Source organism: Cyrtonyx montezumae, unplaced genomic scaffold (assembly GCF_038088225.1).
Source record: "Cyrtonyx montezumae isolate F1298 unplaced genomic scaffold, pur_monq_1.0 scaffold_32, whole genome shotgun sequence".
Lineage (NCBI taxonomy): Eukaryota > Metazoa > Chordata > Aves > Galliformes > Odontophoridae > Cyrtonyx > Cyrtonyx montezumae.
The window spans coordinates 4,215,806-4,234,673 of NW_027072037.1; the positions used below are offsets into that span (position 1 = coordinate 4,215,806).

The following is an 18,868-nucleotide window of genomic DNA, read 5'->3' on the forward strand; positions in this document are numbered from 1 at the left end:
AGTCTCTAATCCAAAGTCTTTTATAGCTAGATTGATGAGCAGAAAGGAAATGCGTGGGGAAGACTGCACCAAGTTAAATGAACTGCCCAAGGTCACTTAAGAAGAGTTTGGTAATAAACCAAACATACTTTGCCTTACTGACTTACTCCTCATTATCATCTGTGGGGTGGGGGGGGCTATTTGGAAGACTCATTCTTCATTTACTCAGTTGTGACTGTCACAAGAACAACTGTGTAAATAGTGCAGACAGAGTCTTTTACATTTCAACACGCTATAAAATATGTTCCACATTATTCATTCACCTCTTGACTTCACCAGACTATGATTATCAGGGACAGAGACATACGCGAGAAAAATACCAACCAGTGTGGAAAACAAAACATATAAATAGATAGAGACTCTGCTTGATCCTATTTTGACATCATGTGGCAAAGCCAGGAGTTCCTGGTCCCAGTTATGGCGCCAAGCTGGTTGATGTTGGTGCAGATATGCTTTCCTGTGCTCATGCACTAGTGACTGTCGTATCTGGACTTCCTGCAATGGGGCAAATTTTGGTTTTCCAATATCAGGATGAGAAAAATTTTTCCTTCCCAAAGATATCTCTTGACAGTCCTTGAATCTCCATATCTCTGTGGCTCCCTTGTGAGACAGAAATACTGATTTGTATCCCCAAAAGGCTGCACAAAGATAAGAGGTGTCCAGACTGACTGCTGAAGTGCACCGTACCACACCATGGATGCTCCAGCTATGTCTCACGCTGAGCATTAGGGCACGGGAGAGTCAAGTACCACCACAGGGTGTGGTGAGTAACCTGAACTTGTGCTGTGGGGAAAAAAACAAGCATGGCAGGGCTGCTAAGCCCAGCATAGACCAGTGTCCCATTGTGATAATCACTCCACACTGCAGTGGGACAGCTGGGTGCCAAATGCAGTTGGCGTGCCCTTCCCTGCACTTCCAGTGTCACACCATGCCACACTATACAGCCACTGTGGTTCCTACCATCCTATTCTGTGATGAGCAGCAGCTGATGAGCTTGGGAAATGTGACCATGCCTGACATGGAAGATTCCTCCCAGCTGTGTTCAGAGCAGTCAGGACAACTCAGTGTGTGATAAAGGACATGTGAAGGATCTGGTCTCATGGTTCCAAGTCATTAAGCTCACTGTGCTATGGTCCTGGTTCTGGTTTACCTCAAAAACCCTTGGTTCTGGTACACAACTGGTCCTGGTTTGCCCCAAGCAGACAGCACCCTATCCCTGTGATGGTGTAAACTTACAGATCTGTGAGTCTGGAGACCTCAGCATCTTCTTTGATTCCTGCCATATGGTTTTGCAGTCCTCCTGGAGCTTGTAAAATCGCTCCTTTCTCCAGGAGCTGGACTTCACTTTTAGCAGCTGGCTGCCTTTCAGGAGGAACTTCAGGTCCTTGTCATCTTTCAGGCCTAAGGAGAAACAGTAGTGGTAATGTCACAAAGGTCAGCAAAAGAAATAATCATAGAGACATAGAATTGTTTGAGTTGGAAGGGACCTTTAAAGGTGAGCTAGTCCAACTTCCCTGCCATGAACAGGGACATCTACAGCTTGATCAGAGTGCTCAGAGCCTGGTCCACCCTCTGTACATATAATAATAATGTCAATAGGTTCTTTACTGCCACAGAACAATTGTGAGAGACAAAAACTGCAGTGCAGCCAGCTCTGGGGAGGACAGCAGAGTAGAGAGACCCAGAAATCTGCCGGGTCACATTCTATGCTCATAAAAGAGACTGTAGCCTTGTAGACTTCTTAGATTGAGTCCCAAGATTTAAGTACAATTCTCAGGTGGTTTACAAGCATAAAATATCTTCCTCCCAGCATATGTAATTAGGATGCAAAAACGATAAAACGAACAATACAGCCAGTAGAAGCAGAGGAAGGAAAGTTGTGTAACTTTTAACTGGAGTATTGTCGTGAGCTTTGAAGAGATTTCAGCTTTATTCTGTCACAGATTTCCTTCATGGAAACAAGATACACACAATGTCTCTCTTCTCTCTCTGAAAAGCAGTTCCCCTCTGATTCAAGGAACTTCAGAGATTAACTTCGGGCTAGGGTTAGATCTTAGACTTGATTCAGGAAGCTACTTAGACACCTGGAGGAGAAACAGCCATCTACTGAGACTTTCAAAACACACATTTGCCATTCTGCATGGTTTTGAAAGTCTCAGCAATATCTGACTTCCACATACCCAAACACCTTGCAGATTCTGTCCCTCAAACCAGCCATTAATTAGAGATCAAGAGTGGGTGAAGTGACGGAGGTGGGCAAGAGAATGAAGCATGAGAACACACCATGGGCTTTCTGTAATAGGTACCCTGCATCTCTGTCATTGCATCAGTCTTTTACTCTAGTATTGTACAAACACATCACAACACAACGTGACTTTTGCTAACCTTATCTTGACAATGCAGATGAGACTCTCATTAATAACTATTTGGTTGCTTGCAGCCACCCAACACTCCCATCACAGGAAATTTCCCAATGCTACATAAACATAAAACAGGACCTCATGAGGCAGAAACCCATGTAAACTGATTTATGCAATAGTATTTACATTGCAATATGGCATTTCTCTATGTCATTGTCTTTATCCCTCTCTGGGGACAGCTGCCTTGAATGGCTGCTATTTGCACAAGGGAAGGCAATAAGCTAGCAAGCATTACTTGAAATACAAAGACCCAAGGTGCCAAACCCCAGGTTCTTGATAATTCATACATGAAACCTAAGTGCCACCAGGGCGAGTCATAATGGTTGCAGCAAAAAGCAGCACTGTGTGTTTGTAGTTAGAACAGCTTGGCCTAAAGAGCTTATTTCAGGCTGGGAAAGAGCCTGACATCTCTGACAGTGACAAATATGAGGGTGTTCTGTGTTTGCTCAGCACAGCTTTGAGCAGCTCAGGCCACCTCAGTTAGGTTTGCCAACACCAAGGAGCAGGCGTGGGGCTGAGCCCAGCTGAGACATTCAGAATTGAAAGCACCATTGTGGAAGCTGGAGGTCCTTGAAAAGTTGCTGTGACCTCTCTCTCTCCTCTACATTCAATTAGCTGTCTCAGTAATTAAGTGCCTCCACATGCTACAGCCTGTCGGCTCCAGTGTCAGGTTTGGAAGTGCCCAGGAGGAGGATCTGTACACTACCTTTGGAAACTTCATAAAGAAACAGCGAGAAATAAATAAAAATCTTACTCCTGTAAAGCATAGAAGAGTGAAAGATTGACCCCAGCAATAAGATATGGGACACTCTCTTGCATTTGGTGAGGTTTAGACATACCCAGGAGTCTACAAGAGGCCAGACTGCTGAGAAGGACTGACAGCACAAAGGCTCACAAAGCCTTGGTCACCTGAGCAGCAGTGTTGAGGCTTCTTCTCTGAGATGGTCTTTCAAGAATAGAGAAGATATCACAGACTTGAACAGGTTTCTCAGAGAGACAGTGGATGCCCCATCCCTGGAGACATCTAAGGTCAGGCTGGACCAGGCTTTGAGCACCTGATGGAGCTGTAGGTGTTGCTGTTCCTTGCAGGAGAGTTGGACAAGATGTCCTTTAAAGGTCCTTTCCACCTATAATAATTCTAAGGTTCTATGACAAGCTTCTCTAACATTGCCTTGGGAACCCTCACAGTTCCTGCAGAGGGAACAAAGATCCTCCTATGTATTCACCTACAAAATTTCTGTTCTGGCTCCCAGACTCACTCTGTCCTCCCTCAGACCCCAACCATGCCAGGCATCCTTGTGGGACTACAAGGAGGACATGCCATTCTAGGGTAAGCATGAACAGGAAAGCAGGAAAACCACCAATTCCTTTGGGTGCTTAAGTACATAAGCATGTTACCAGAAATTCACTTTAACTGGGACATGTATTGTTACACAGAAACTGAGCATAGTATGTATAACATGTCATGCTACTTGGGAAAAAAAACATATCAATGTCATACAGGCAAATCTGCATGGCCACTAGCAGAAAACAAGGGCAGGTTCGTCTCCTTCAGGATAGATCCACACAGGTAAAACACACGCTGGAGCCAAGTGAGAAGGAAGTGAGAGAAGCCAGGGAGGGATGGAGAAAAGGTGGCTTCCAGAAGATCACAGAATCACAGTCATAGGGGTTGGAAGGGACCTCTAGAAATCCCCCAGTCCAACCCCCTACTAAAGCAGTTCCCTATAGTATGCCATGCAGCAAAACGTCCAGGCAGGTCCTGAATATCTCCAGAGATGAAGACTCTACCACCTTTCTGGGCAGCCTGTGCCAGTGCTCTGTCACCCTCAAAATAAAGAAGTTCTTGGGGTTGGGCAGGGAAGGACAGGACAGCAAGAGGAGTGCCTAAGAGCACCACAGTTCCTTTAATGTGGGAGGCTGTAAATCTTCTAGGGTCTTTCAGGTATAAAGCAGTCACTCACAGATGACATCTGCCAATGGATGGACAGAACCACCCAATGGTGGGCCCACTGTCCAACCAAGTCAACTCAACTAAGTGAGCACAGCTTGCCTCAGGATGGCTCTGGATCTGTCAAATAGCACCTGAGACAGACAAACTGGCCTGGAAAGCAGGTCAGGGGAGGGCCTCCATCTCCTATGCCTGATACTAAGCACTGGCACAGATTCTTTAAATGGCCTCAGGCAAGACACTGAGCTTCTTCATTTCAACCTACGAAGCAGATAACAATGTTCTGTTAGATCAGAGGTGGAGTACAGTATGCTCTGATCTGCTGATACAGGACCACAAACGCACCCTGATGTGTCAGTGAGACATTACTCTCCATAGTTCATTTAAACTGCTTTTCACAAAATAATAAAAATTAAAATAAAATCTTTTCCCAGCAGAGCTTTCCTTCAGTTCAGTTCTTATGCCCGAACAGCCCCTGGGGATTTCTGCCAAATATCCTTAGGGAGCTGATGAGGTTTGCTGTGCAGAACTCTGTCTCACAGCAATGGAAACTTCTGTATGAAAGGAACCAGAGTTGTCATACACACATGTCATTTAAAGCTTCCAAAAACACCATGCAGCAGGACAGGGATATTGGTTTGCTATTATATAACAATGCAGGACATGAGAAAAACAATCATCACGCTGAAATCAATGTCCAAATCCTGCCTGAAATATGTGGCAGGGCTGGATCCTGCTCAGAGCCCTTTGTAAAATACCAGATACACACCTGCCACAGACAACTGCAATATGTGTTTCAGGCCCCAGTCCTCAAAAATACCCATCACATACTTTATAGACAGAATATACTTAGTGTACAGTACAGATTAGAGGGAAAACTGCATTTGAGGAGCCTCGAGTACGCACAGCACTGGAGCAAGCATGAAGTTGATGTCCTGCACTACAAAGGTTTAGACACCAAGAGACCAAAAACATTATTGTATTAAGGATCTCAGGTATCCAGCAAGCAGGGAACACAACAACCCAGCAGCTGTCACAGCAGCAGCATGACTCCAGCTTCACTAAGGAGATCGATAGGATGATGTTTACAGGTGACAGTGACAGTCTGTAGTGCTGCACTCACAAACCTGCTGATCCGACAACATTAATTACAACTGCTATCAAGCAAGCTTCCTCCTCCTGCTCCTCTCTCCCACCTGGTTGATTAGATCCAAACAATTCCAGTGGGAAAATGGCTGTTTCCCATTTCCACCTGCTCTCTCTGCAGCCACGTAAATCAACGACTTGTATCAACACGGGCTGTCCCTCCAGAAAGCAGGAACCAGCCATGATTTCATAGGCACAGAAGTTATGAAACACCCTGGGTTTCCTGTCTCTTTTCATCTGGTGAATGCAAACCTCTGAGTGGCACCACACCACTGAAAAGCTCTACAATTGGGCAGGAAAGGGGCCACCACCATCCTCACGCCAGCAACAGCTCAAAGCCCAGCAAGAAAGGTACGAACCCACCCTTTGCCACAGAGCTCCCACTTTCTTTGATGCCTCAAAGCGGTTTGTACATCTGCAGGGTGGTTACAGGCAAAAGAAAGGGAAGAAAAAAAAAACAACCTCGGGAGTATAAAAATAACCTTGGAATTGCCTTTAGGGTGGAGCATTGCCTCTGCGCAGGGAAAAGAGGCAGAAACGAGGAGGCTGCCAGCGTGTGGATGTGCCGAGGGTCTGGCCAACGTGTCCCTTACCCAGCCTGATGCCATTCAACGCGGCCACTCTGCGGCTCTGCTCCCGCAGGATGTTTTCCTGGGACACGCTGCGCTTGGGCTGCCTTCGGATGCACTGCATGGTCCAGCGTAGGGCTCGGAAGGAGGCACCGAGCGCTGGGAAGGACGAGGGGCCCCGCTGGCCCCGAAGGGATCCCTGCTCATCCAGGAGCCCGAGGCGTGCGCGCCGTCAAGCAAAGCTCCAAGAAGGGAGAGGAGGCAGCGGGACTCAGAGAAGGGCAGAGTCCGGCTGGGAGGTGGGACTGTGGGAAGTCTCCTCCCGCTTGCTCATCGGCCGCGTGTGTTGGATGCGAAATGACACCCATGCGTCTGCCGGCAGCTGCTCCAGGAGGAGCAAGTTTTCCTGCATTCATTCTGCCGCTGGGATTTTGCGCATCGCTTGCAGGGGGCTCAGATATTGCTTGGGGCTCCAAATGAGTGCAAAGATCAGGTCGGCTCAGCCTGCCCACCAGTGCCTGGCTCCACCCTTCCCCTCTGTGCAGAGCTCTCTGTGCTGTTGCCGTGGACATATAGGGAAAAGGAAACTGGAAACACCTTTAGCCAGGGCAGACGTAGCCCAAAAGCTGCTTGGAAAGTGTTGTAACGATTTTTCCACTTAGAGAAGAGCATTTTCCTAAGGCTTTGGAGAATTTCCTCTGTGCCCCCGACTACCTGCGTGACTTGGGTGACTCACTTACCCTGCTTTTCAGCATAGCTGTGGGGTTACTCTTGTAATTCCTATTTACAGGTACAGGATGAGCCCCCAGCAGAGGTTTAACAAGTCACTGATTACACAGAATCACTGAATAATTTAGGCTGGAATGGACCTCTGTGAGATTTCCAGTTGAACCGTCCACACAAAGTGGGATCACCATCCAACACTGATCAGGTTGCTCGTGCCTTGCCCAGGTGAGTTTTGGGTATTTCTAAGGATGGAGGCTACACAGCCAAACTACAGCCTTGTTCAAGAGCTTAGATGTTCTCATAGTGAATAATTTTTTTCCTTATGACCAGTAGAATTTCCTTTACTGGCCCTCATGTCCATTGCCCCTTGCCCCAGAAATGGTTGGGACTAAAATCCATCTCCTCCCTAAGCATGACTCCTCCTGCAGTGAAATGCAGAGCTGTACTTACTAAGCTTTCCTATCCTGGGTGAATTTGCAGACCTTGTCAGGCTTTTTGTCATTGCCTTTGCAGTGCTGCTGCCCTGAAGATATTATTGCAGGGAGATGGAGCCAAGCTGCAGTGAATGCTCCTTACTGCAGAACCAGCATTTGCCCAAGAAACTCAACAGCAAACCATGACTCTGCTGGAGATCCAAGTCCCTCCACCATCAGCCCTCATCATATTCAATTCAGTCTGCATTGGGTTTTAGAAACAGATTCTCATTTCAGGTGTCTGGCACCCCAGTCACCATGACACCCTCCTTTTGGTGCATTCTGAAGCAAGCCCTACCAACATTCAATCCAACACGGATGGCTGGGTGACGTCACCAACACAAGAACATCATCAGAATCATTAACTGTCACCAGATGGTTTGTAAGAAAGTCATAGGGATCAAGGCAGAGCCACTGCATGGCCTTGAGCAACAGTACCAGTAGCACCCTATATACACATTGAACTACCAGTCAGAGAAAGCAAAGAAGAGTGTTTTATGGATGGGATGATGCTGAATGTGTTAGCTAGGCTGTCTGAGGAGACACCATCAGCCTCGTGAGCCCTCTCCACACGGGCTGGATGTTGGAGCTGCAATCAGAAGTGCTCCCCAAGGAGCTTTGCCCTTGGCAAGGAGGATGGCACCATGATGTAATGGCTAGATGATATTTATTAACTAGCAGTCCCTGAGCACTTCCCGTATTTCACATTATGCTGGGGAGGACTGATCTAATTACAGTCATCTCCTGTACTTGCCTTGGCAAAACACTTTGCTTCTGTGCAACTGCTCTCTGGTCCAGCAGCAGCCAGTGTCCCATAGGGGCCAATCTGGGAGCACACTGAGCCCCTCCACTTCATCTTCTCATTAATTCTTAATAAATAGTGCCAGCAACAGCATTGCTCAGAGCCTCTCAGGCTGTGAACGTTTTATTGTATTTATCCCTGAAGTGTGCACATGAGCAAGCAGAGGATCAGCACTCACTGCGTTCAGAACAGCATTGGATAAGTTCTGCTGGCATGAGGACTTTATAATAAAAATGACAACACTGGGCCAGAAGTACTGTGCTTTAGGAAACAACAGAACCAGATGGATTGTGGTCCTGAGGTCATCTAAAGACACTGTCAAATCTCACAGATGAGCTGTGAGGGATGAGAGGCACTGTAGGATACAGAGCATTGCTTATGGATGTTACACAGAGCCGTGTCACATTCTAGCACTGGAGGAAATGATCCTGCAAATGGTTTCAGGATAAATTCTCTGACCCTTATTCATTGCAGGTAACACCTGACTGGGTATGAAGCCTGCGAACGCTCAGCCTGCAATTTCACCCACATGACCAATCCCACTGAAATCAATGGCACTTGTCACATGAGTGAAGTTATTCATGTCCCCATACCCAGGATTGAGGTTTTGCTAATCATCCTATCGATTCCAGCTGGATTGCTCACAGAGCAAGTGGAAATCAATGTGAATGAGAATGTCAGAACATGGTCCCAAAGACAGCAAAGTGCTTTGCTATACAGAAAAAAGGCACTTGTGATAGAAAGGCTGGAGGGTCTGGTAGGAAACAAGCTGTATGTGAGAACTGTTAATTCTGAAGCTGCTCTTCAGGCAGTTCTCCAAAACGAATTAATCTTCATCACATCCCTATACAAAGATGCTAAGGAAGCTCCATTACTGCTTCACCAGGGGAAAAAACAGGTGGTTTGGGGGATGGAGCTGATCACCAACCACTGCTATCCTTGGGCAGCACTAGAAGTGGCACGGCCCTAATACTGATGTCTCTTTATACCACACTGACACAAAAGGCATGACAGAATTCAGCTGCTGATGTGCCCAGGCTTGTGGTAATTTGAGACTGGAATGAAAATACACATGCTGGTGATGACCTCACACTTCCCCATTACATCATGCACATGAGGTATGTTATGCTGCTATGACTAGTAATGCCTCTGGCAGCTACATAACACATACACATCTCATTTTATGGGCAGATTTTCTCACTAATGAGGTCAAAGGTTGTGCCCTGCTCTGTATATGTTACCAAGAAGAAATGAGGTCTATATTACATGATGCTAACTGTAATTTCAGCTTCCCTCCCAGGCTCACCCACATAGCGAATATAATTCATCAGAATTACATTTCAGAGAGTAATAGCACAACTGAAATATCATTGTCTCTGCATTTTCTTAACCCTCACCAAGAGGGAGAGCATCCCAAGTGAACTCAGAATCAATGAGAATTTGGAAAAGTCACGGTTCAGTTGGTCTGTAGTTACACATCAGCTTGCCATCGCTTGTTAATTGTGATGGAGCCTCAGAAGCTGAAGTTTATGGTGAATAAAGGCTGAGGACTGCTTCAGCCAATGGCTCCTCTACACCAGCTGTCCCCTTTTCACTCCCTCTGGAGGTGTGGGGCCAGGGAGAGGGTACTGGGACCAGAAGCATCGGGGCATTTCTGGCCAAACTGCTGCTCCGTATCAGTGGATGCATCTTCGTGCATGTGGTATGTACCAAGTTCCACCTTGTGGTCACACTGAGAATGGGCTTCTTCATGAAGCTGGCAGCATCATCAGAGAATCACTTTCTCTTCCTTTCACTGGCTTTTCTTGCCCACTTCTCTTCTCTTCCAAGGATCCTTGAGAGGTCCTGCTGAGCAGAAGCACGGTGATCCTAAAGCTTCATATAGGAATTGTCCCCATGCATCATACTGCATCTGTCCTTCATATTGTTGCTTAAAACTTTCATCCACTGGCATCAGGAATCCATATGACATACCGGTTTCTGGTGCACTGGAATCAGTGCTGAGACCCTGCCCGATATTTATCAGGCCCACTTCTTCCTGTATCCTTTGAGAGGACAATTCCCCCTTCTCCAGCCCTGCTCTACTCAGTCCTCACAGCCAAGCCACCTTTTCTTTGGGTCTCCCTGCCAGTCTGGGTCATTCAAAGAGAGTCTGGGTCCTCATGCAGTACTGACTGTGACCCAACAGAAGCTGTTGCTTTTTTCTTGCACTTTTGATGAAATCCAATTAAAACTCTTGACTAAAACTCTTCGCACTCAGGAACTCAAAACCAGACTAAAATTTTCATAGAATCATTAAGGTTGGAAAAGACCACTGAGATCACCAAGTCCAACTGTCAACCCACCCCCACCGTGCCCACTGACCACGTCCCTCAGTGCCACATCTCCACAGTTCTTGAACACCTCCAGGGATGGTGACCCCACCACCTCCCTGGGCAGCCCATTCTGTGCCTTACCAGTCTTTCTGAGCAGAAGTTTTTCTCAGCATCATAAAATCATGGAATGGCTTGCATTGGAAGGGATCTCAAAGATCATCTAGTTCCAACCCATCTGCCACGGGGCAGGGTTGCCAGCCACCAGATCAGACTGCCCATCAAGCCTGGCCTTGAACCTCAGGAATGGGGCATCCACAACTTCTGTGGGCAACCTGTTCCAGTGCCTCACCATCCTCCAAGTGAAGAATTTCTTTCTAGCAGCTAACCTAAATCTCCTCTCTTTCAGTTTAAATCCATTCCCCCCCCCCCCCCCTTGTCCTAACACTATCTACCTGATTAACAATTTGGCATCCCTCCTGCTTGTAAGCTTCTTTCAAGTACTGGAAGGCTGCAGTGATGCCTCCTCTGCCTTCTCTTCTCCAAGCTAAACAATCACAACTCCCCAACCTTCCATCATGAAGCTCTCTGATTATCAACCTGAACCTCTCCTGGTGAAGTTTAAGGCCATTACCTCTTGTCTAGTGATGAGAGGTTTGGTCCTTCTAGTAGTCCTTCTATGATGGCACACAAGCAGATCTGGCTACAGAGAGGGACTAAAACCATCACTGTCTTGAAGTAAATTACAGCTTTTCCAGTAGTTTGTGTGAAGAGAGTGGAAGGAAAGTAATTAAAGAGAAGAATGATGACTTGATCAATAGGACCAGCAGCAACAGCTTACTCGTGTAATTCCTAAGTCAAATTTCTCAGTGCACACTGATGAAGATATTCTCTTCATGAAACCAAAGTCAATTGTAGGTGTGTCTGAGCTTCATCTTTTAAGGACACTTAACAGCTTTTCTCAACAGTTTCTTCAGGAGCTGAAATATACTCCATGGCCAAAATGCAGGTCACTCAGATTATTCTGTAGCAGGGCAAAATTTGTGCAATAATTACATTGCAGCACTGAGTTATGCAAAACAAGGGGGAAAAATATCTTTCTACCCCCACCCTTCATGATTTATTTGGAATTCAAACACTCTGTAACTTTGGTTAGAAATAGACAACAAGAATTGCTGTGTGTATGCCAACACAAGGCTTTAAAAGGCACCCGAGTGAGGGGCAGCCCGAAGTGTGCATATTTTGCCACACACATTGTCTAAATTGGCTTATTAAGGTTTGGAAATATCTCAGTTTAGAAGAAACTGTAGCAAATTCTTCTTTACCTGCTTAAAACCCACGGTAAGGACTTGAGGAATGCAGAGGTCTGTCTCACTGCATTGAAATATCAACAGTGGACTGAGCAAAGGGACAGAAGGCTGACCTGCCTACACCCTATAAGCCTGAATTTTCCTCAGACACCTGCATTTAGCCTGCTGAATCTCACCCTGAATGATCATATCAACAAGTACGTATCTGCAGCTTTCCCTATATAACCTGTTTCTATATTTTGATCTCCCTGTGAGGGAAACTATACTTTGCTCCCAAATCATCAACACCTTTGGCTCTCAGAGCTGCCTATCCAGTTGGCCAAGTTTCCTGATCTTGCACAAACGCTTCCCCACACCTCTCTTGCTTTTCCCTTCCTTTTATCTCTACTACCTGCAGCAGTGTTCCAAATGACTGCATTTCCTCTTCCTCCTCTTTCCATTTCCTCTTTAGAATCTCTACTCATCTGCTTTTGGACCTGTTGTTGAGGCTGTAAATGCTAGCAATAGTCTCAGAATCAATTGTGAGCTACCACGGAATCATTAAGGTTGGAAAAGACCACTAAGATGCCCAACCCCAACCTATACCCACTGACCACATCCCTCAGTGTCACATCTCCATGGTTCTTAAGCACCTCAACAGACGTTGAGACCCCACGACCTCCCTGGGCAGCTGTGCCAGCACCCTTCTCTTTCTGAAAATAATTTGTTCCTAATATCCAACCTGAACCTCTCCTGGCACAACTTAAGGCCTTTATCTCTCATCCTATCACTGTTACCTGGGTGAAGAGGCTTACTCCCAAAGCAGTAGTTTTACTAAAAAAGAAAACCATTGCTCACACTGGAAATTTAGCAGATTTTGTATGAGAATAATAATTTTTAAAAGAAGTCATCCTTTACTTGTCCAAAAAGAGAAAAGTTTCATGCTTCATGCACCGAGCAGTGCCGGTATGACAAATTCTCCTGCACTACTAGCAAAGTTACAGCTTGAGAAGCTCCTAAATGACACAACTGGTGTAACCCACACCAAACCGGGTGTGCTGGGCACATCGTTTTTGTAGGAAAGGAGATCAAAGCCACCAGCTGCTTCAGAGCACATCCCAGCTGATCTCAAGCCACACCACCTCCACCCACAGAGACTGAAGCCCAGGAGGAGGGCTCAGCACTCCCATCTAAGAAGGGCAGGTGGAGATGATTCATTTGGAAACTTACATCTAGAAGTTAGTCCAGCTGACAGGCGAAACAAGGAAATGGCCTGTTCTGTAGGATTTTAGAAACCCTTCCCTGCTGACTCTCACCCTGGGCTGTGGCAGGAGGCATTCCCGTAATGGGGCTCTGCCATTTCCCACACAATGTACACAGTGTCTCGTATGAAGAAGTCAGTGTATAAGAATAAGACAGCACAAATTAGCTATTCTACAATCTGTGTGAGCACAAGGACTCCCAGTTGAGAAACATGCCAAGTTCATGAGGCAAAACAAAGGTTATTAATAGCCCCCAGAGCCCAGCAGAGATCCATCGCATAACAAATGTAATATTGAAATGAAATAAAAAACAAGAAGCCCGAACAGCTGAATTAAACACATTCAAAATAAGAGGCACAGACATCACAGAAGCTCTATGCTGGGAGTATGGACAAGGGGAGCACACTCAGTTTCCATTCCAGGACTCAGATCTCCATCCAAACACAGCACAAGCAGCGCTCCACAAACTTTTCAGAAGCTCTCATCATCAGTAATACCCACTTTCACTACTGGAAAATATCTCAGCTCTGGCTGCCAGATATTATACTCAGACAGAACCATGTTCCCATGGTTAATTCTGATGCAGCAAATACAGTTGTATCTCTGCTGGACAGAAATAAATGGGAGTTTCAGCAGACGGCCATAGATAACATGTATAAGTCACAGCATCTGAAACATTTCTAGCAAACTGAGTAGCACAAATCTGATCCTGCTAGCAAACCAACCTGTGAGCAACTTTTCTTGTTAAAGCAGTCTGGCCTGCAGAGCGACTCTGGCACTTGTGCACATACGTGTCAAGGAATTTCAGTAAATAGATTTCTGAAAGTTTGGCTTATCACCACATGTGTACTTTTCTGCCCAAGACAAGAAAATAGAGGATCAGGCACTGAATTCTTCTTGGCCCCTAACCCCAGAAAACAAGTTGTATTCACTGAGAAATGACCCACAGGCCAGAATAGGAAAGATTTTAATAGTTCCAGATGTGTATCTTAGCTTTCTTTCCCCAGTGGTCCTATAATGAATGAGATACCTACAAAAAGTTCAACGTTAACCTCTGTTTCACCTTCCTGTCTGATTTCTGGGATGTGGGATAATCAGAGGGAAGATTTCTTGAGCCTGGGAGAGTTTTCTCTTATTTTACCTGGGAATGCTAACTGATGATGGTCAATCACTGATCGCTCTGTTAATCTATTTTTGTTTATAGTTGCAGTCAGCAGAAAAAAACACCTATCTCATGAGCTAAAAATGAGCATTGTAGATTTTTCCCATTTCAAGCTGCAGCTATCACAGTCATGAGCTGTTGCTGCTCATCAGAATAAGTAAAGCACAAGGAAGGTATAACAAATCAATATATTAAATTCAGCCCAGGGAATAAGAGATGTTCTATTATTCTGTGTACCAAGGCTTCCAGTTTTGGCACTGATTGAGACTTCTCAAATCTCACTTGCAGTCAGGGCAGAGAGGATTTCTTCTTTTTGTAGAAATGTTGTAATTTACTGAGCATTTGCAGAGCCTTGGGGACAAGCTCAGAGCTGAGGGGATTTATCCCAGCTCTGCTGCCTTCCCCAGAGCCCAGGGAGTTGACCCAGAGAGCATCCATCCCACTTTCTGCTTCACAAAAAAAAGGAGGAGGAGATTTGGTACAACTTTTCTGGACTCACACACATTTACCAGCCAAGACTTGTCCTACCAGCACAGCTAACCCTGTTAACAGAGAAAAAATCTGTCATCTCTCTCCTGTAACACTGACTAAACGCTGTGCTACTTCCAAACGAGAGAGCTGCAGAGGCAAAACGAGGAGGGAGGAGAGAGGAGGAGAAAAGAAAGCTCTTGGAGGGCTGAAATGCAAGGACACGTCTACTGACTTACTGTTGCAACCGAGGAAAATGCCATTCGACTCCATGGCCGCCAAAGAAGGCGACGTGCAGCGGCAGAAAGGGCTCCGTGTAACAGCTGTGCCCAGATGTTAGCGAGCTGCGGGTGGAAGCCAGACCCAGCAGGCTCCCTCTGCCCCTGGCTCCAGAGATCCCCAACGTCAGCTCCCTTCCCCTTGGCTGCAAAGATGTCTTCGCTACGACTCCTCATTTATTTCTCTCTCGCATCCGCGCGCCCAATGCGTCGACTGAAGCCAAGCGCTGAGCCCCAGCGCCGTGCTGGCCCTGGCTCCTCCCCATTAAATCTGGCCGTCATCGCTGCCCAGCCTCCTGTTCCTGCTTCTGCAGCTCCGAGGGGTGCCTCTGTTCTGCTGTCGGCTCCAACACGCTCTGCTCCTTTCCTGTATGCCATCCAAAAGACGCCAAGCACCCAAAAATACTCCGCGGTCTGAAAGCCCAAAGGAAGGGCCGAGAGCTGGAGGCAGTGCCTGGGTTTGAGAGGACTTGTGTGCACTGGTGGGGGGTTATTTCGTGACACGACAAACGCAGCAACAGCAAAACACCAGGTCAGAAATTGCCAGCATAGAGCTGTAACCACAAAGACTCGCAGAGCAGGAGCTTAAAGCAAAAGAGAATTTACAGCCTTCTCATTTGAGATCACGAAGCAGAAGCAGAAAAACCTCCTCGCTGCCTTCAGGCTTTTACTGAGCTGCTTTCCTCTGCCCTTTCCCCCTCTCTTCATTTAGATGTTTTTAAAGGGTAAAAGGATAATGCAGGAAAAGAGAGAAGGAGGAAGAAATGGAATCCACAGTGGGAAAGTAAAGCTTCCGTCTACTTGAATGCTAGAGGGAGGTTTTCAATCATTGTTTTGTTACTGTTTATTTTTGTTTCTGGTTGTTTAGGTGACCTCTATGCAATTGGTGCAGCTGTCAGAAGCTTCAAACCCCTTGCTCCTCAGCAGCTGAGAGCCTGGCAGCTCTACTGACAGAAGGGAAGAGCCCCTCTCCGAGTGTGACAGATCTGGGACACACATGGTAACAAATCCTTTAGGACTGTTTGTCCCTCCCTGCCAGGAGTCAGGCTGCTCCTTCAAGAGCCCAGTTTTGCAGCCCACAAACTGCCCTAATATAGCAGAACTCCTCTGTATTAGCACGAGTGCAAGAGCAAGCATGTGGAGAACATATTGACCTTTTGCTTTGTGCTTTTTAAAAGCCCACTCCTCAACACTACAGCCTCCACCATCCCTTCAGACACTTTTGGAAGGACTCCCCTTTTGCAAATACAAGGACAAGGAAATGTTGGCTTGGACAGGGTCAAACATTTTGGCTGGAAGGCAGCTGAAGGCTCCCAAAAAATTCCTTGTGGAATCTTTAAAAAAAAAAATCTTGCTTTAAAAGCCCTGAAGTAGGGGAATTTTCAGAGGACACCACTGAAACCCATCACCCTTCCAGCTGATGGGGAGGAGAGGTGCAGGAGGGACTGTAGGAGAGACCTGTAGATGAGTCAGACAGACTGGAAACTCCGGTAAAGCAGTGGTGGTGAGGGCATGATAGTTTTTAGAAGGGAGGAGAGGTAGAGAAGGGCAGTTTGAAGGTGGTGACGGGAAAGAGTATTACAGCAAAGCCTTTTCCCTTCTCTGTATCCCACACCACAGCCTGGATAGCATCACTTCAGAACAGTGCAGCACTGTAGCAGCTTTCTGCCACCCTAAGCTGAGGTATCACCCCCTTAACTCCCTGGCAGATTTGATGTTTTACGTGTGCTCAGAGCAAGCCTGGCGTTTGCAGACAGCCTTGCATTCCTGGCATTCATCAGAAAGTACAACACTCATCATCAGAGCCAGTGAAACCCTGCAGCAAATGCGCTGAGGCTGAGATCATAGAGCACAGGTCTCATCAGACCCTTGTTCCACAAGGCAGCATTCCTTATGGCTGCATTTCTTCATGCATGCCATGCTTCATTTCCTTTTCCTTTGCATTGCTGAAACCAATATGCATGTAGAATAGCAATGAAACCAAACTGACATGAGGAGCTACTGGGCTCCTGCAAGCTGCAGAAATCCTGCTAATAATATTCTAATAAAAGAGCAATATAAGACTCCCATCAGACTCAAGTCCCTGATGCCCATTTTACATCGCAGCACTTGCTGTTTACCATCCCTGTTGGGTTCTATCTGATCCAGGAGGCTCAGGGTGTTATGGGGGATTGACCTTTTCCCAGTTAAACCTGCATCATGGCTGAGAGGCAAGTTTAATATTGGAGGCAAAATGCAAAATGTCAGTGTTCATCTGGAAGCCCTAAGAAAACATTTGCTTTGTAACAAAATGCATAGATAAGATAGGCTACATCTGGCTGGTCGTATCTTTTGGTTTGTTTTTTAAAAGCTGTCTGAATTTCTGAATGTTTCTTTCCTATTCTGAATACACCTCCTAAGCACCGTCCTCCAACCTCACAACCAGTTCCAGGGCTCTTGATCTTTAAGACCAAACCAGGATTTGAAGGGCAGAGTTCAGTATTACTAAAATTAAATATCACTTCTCTGTGCACATTGTCTCCATTCGCAATCCTGCTGCAAAGGGCTGAAGTTAAATAAACACAATTTATTCTGAGCAGATCCATCATGGCATGTGTAAGGTGCCATTTCAATGCTCCTGTTAAGGCACGGCCAGTTTGTCTTCTCTGCTTTATCTGCTTTAAAAATTAACCTTTACAGTGAAACAATGAGACTGTAATTATCTTTTTGTGGTTGCATACTTTCCTTCTGCCCATGCTGACTTAGCCCTATTTGTCTCTTCATAAATCTCCAGGATTTTACAGTGGGCGAGTTAAGAGGCACTGATTGCTTCACAGGAGGAACACACCTTTTTCAGCAGTAAAGACAAAACCTGACAGAAAAACCTGTTTTTCCGAGTTCCACAAATACACAATAGCTCATGAGGGCTGGATTTATTCTCTCTGGACCCCTACGGGCACCACCCATGAGCAGTGATTTCACTGCTGAGCCCAGCTTTCTTCATGCTGCAGTTTATCATATTTAATGGCACTCCAAGACTTAGAAAGCTGTGTTATATCTCTGCCTTTGTTGTCATGGATTTTAATCCCTAAATCGTCCTACCAGGCTGGAGAGGAATGTGAAAAATCCCTGTCATTGCAGACTTCTCCTGTCCTGCTTCTTTCTGGCCCTCTTTGGAGATGGGATCCTGGCTGCCTGTGGCCGCCTCATTCTCTTCCCAAAAGGATAAAAAAGTGGAATACCAATAAAAATTAAAGCAATAGGATAAGGGTAAGTGAATTAAGGAGAGGAGCAGGCAGCTGTAGAGCTCCTCAGCCTCAGTGCACAGGGTCCTTATTGCACAGGTTGGAGCTGTAGAATGGGAACCATATGCAGAATAATGGGAACGTCTAGAAATTCCCATGGGAGAGGGAGAGTATAGGAAAGGACCCAAAGCCTACATTGCACAATTTTATCAGCATGAGCAGAAAGAAAGCTAGACACAGCAATGACTCAGGAAATAAGAAACAAGCTATTTTTTGTTCCCTTCTCCTCCATCTTTCACTGCCAAGAGAAACACTCCCTTGAGGCTGTGTCAGCCAGGAGGGAGAACACAGCTCCTGCAACCTCCTCTCAGCCCTCCCCTTGCCCAAAGACAAGGACTGTCAGGACTGAAGGGAACAGGAACCCCATTTCTACAGACCACCAGAGAGGGGTGCAGGGAGGATACACTCCTTGAGCCAGGAAGAGACCAGAGCTGCTGTGAGATCCTCCTCAGAGCTTTGGAGATGATGTTCCTAAGATGGGAGGAGGATTGGAGAGGACATATCTCGGTACATGCACCATCCTTCCAGACCATCATAAAAAGCTTCTTCCAACCCCCGAAGTTCAGGCTCGTACCAATAACAATACTGGTATCCCAGAGCTCCTGATTACAGGAGGCATACAGGTTTTACAAAGCCCATTTTCCTCCACAGCTTCTCTAATTTGGTTCTGCCACAGCCCGGAAAAGA

At 46.3% G+C, this 18,868-nt stretch overlaps 1 protein-coding gene across 2 annotated transcripts in view; it reads right to left on the reverse strand.

Annotated features, from left to right (window-relative positions):
* The window catches only part of PLCD1 (phospholipase C delta 1), a 50,131-nt gene extending 34,887 nt beyond the window's left edge, over positions 1–15,244 (reverse strand). The window contains exons 1-2 of one of the 2 annotated variants that reach the window (XM_065744954.1): positions 14,859–15,244; positions 1,276–1,440 (exon numbers count right to left, since the gene is read on the reverse strand). In XM_065744954.1, coding sequence (XP_065601026.1) covers positions 1,276–1,440; positions 14,859–14,892 — 199 coding nt within the window. In that variant the 5' untranslated portion in view covers positions 14,893–15,244. Of the gene's footprint in view, positions 1–1,275; positions 1,441–6,149; positions 6,366–14,858 lie in introns of those variants that run through there. The other variant, XM_065744953.1, reaches the window with a different exon arrangement.
* Between the last annotated feature and the right edge of the window lie 3,624 nt (positions 15,245–18,868).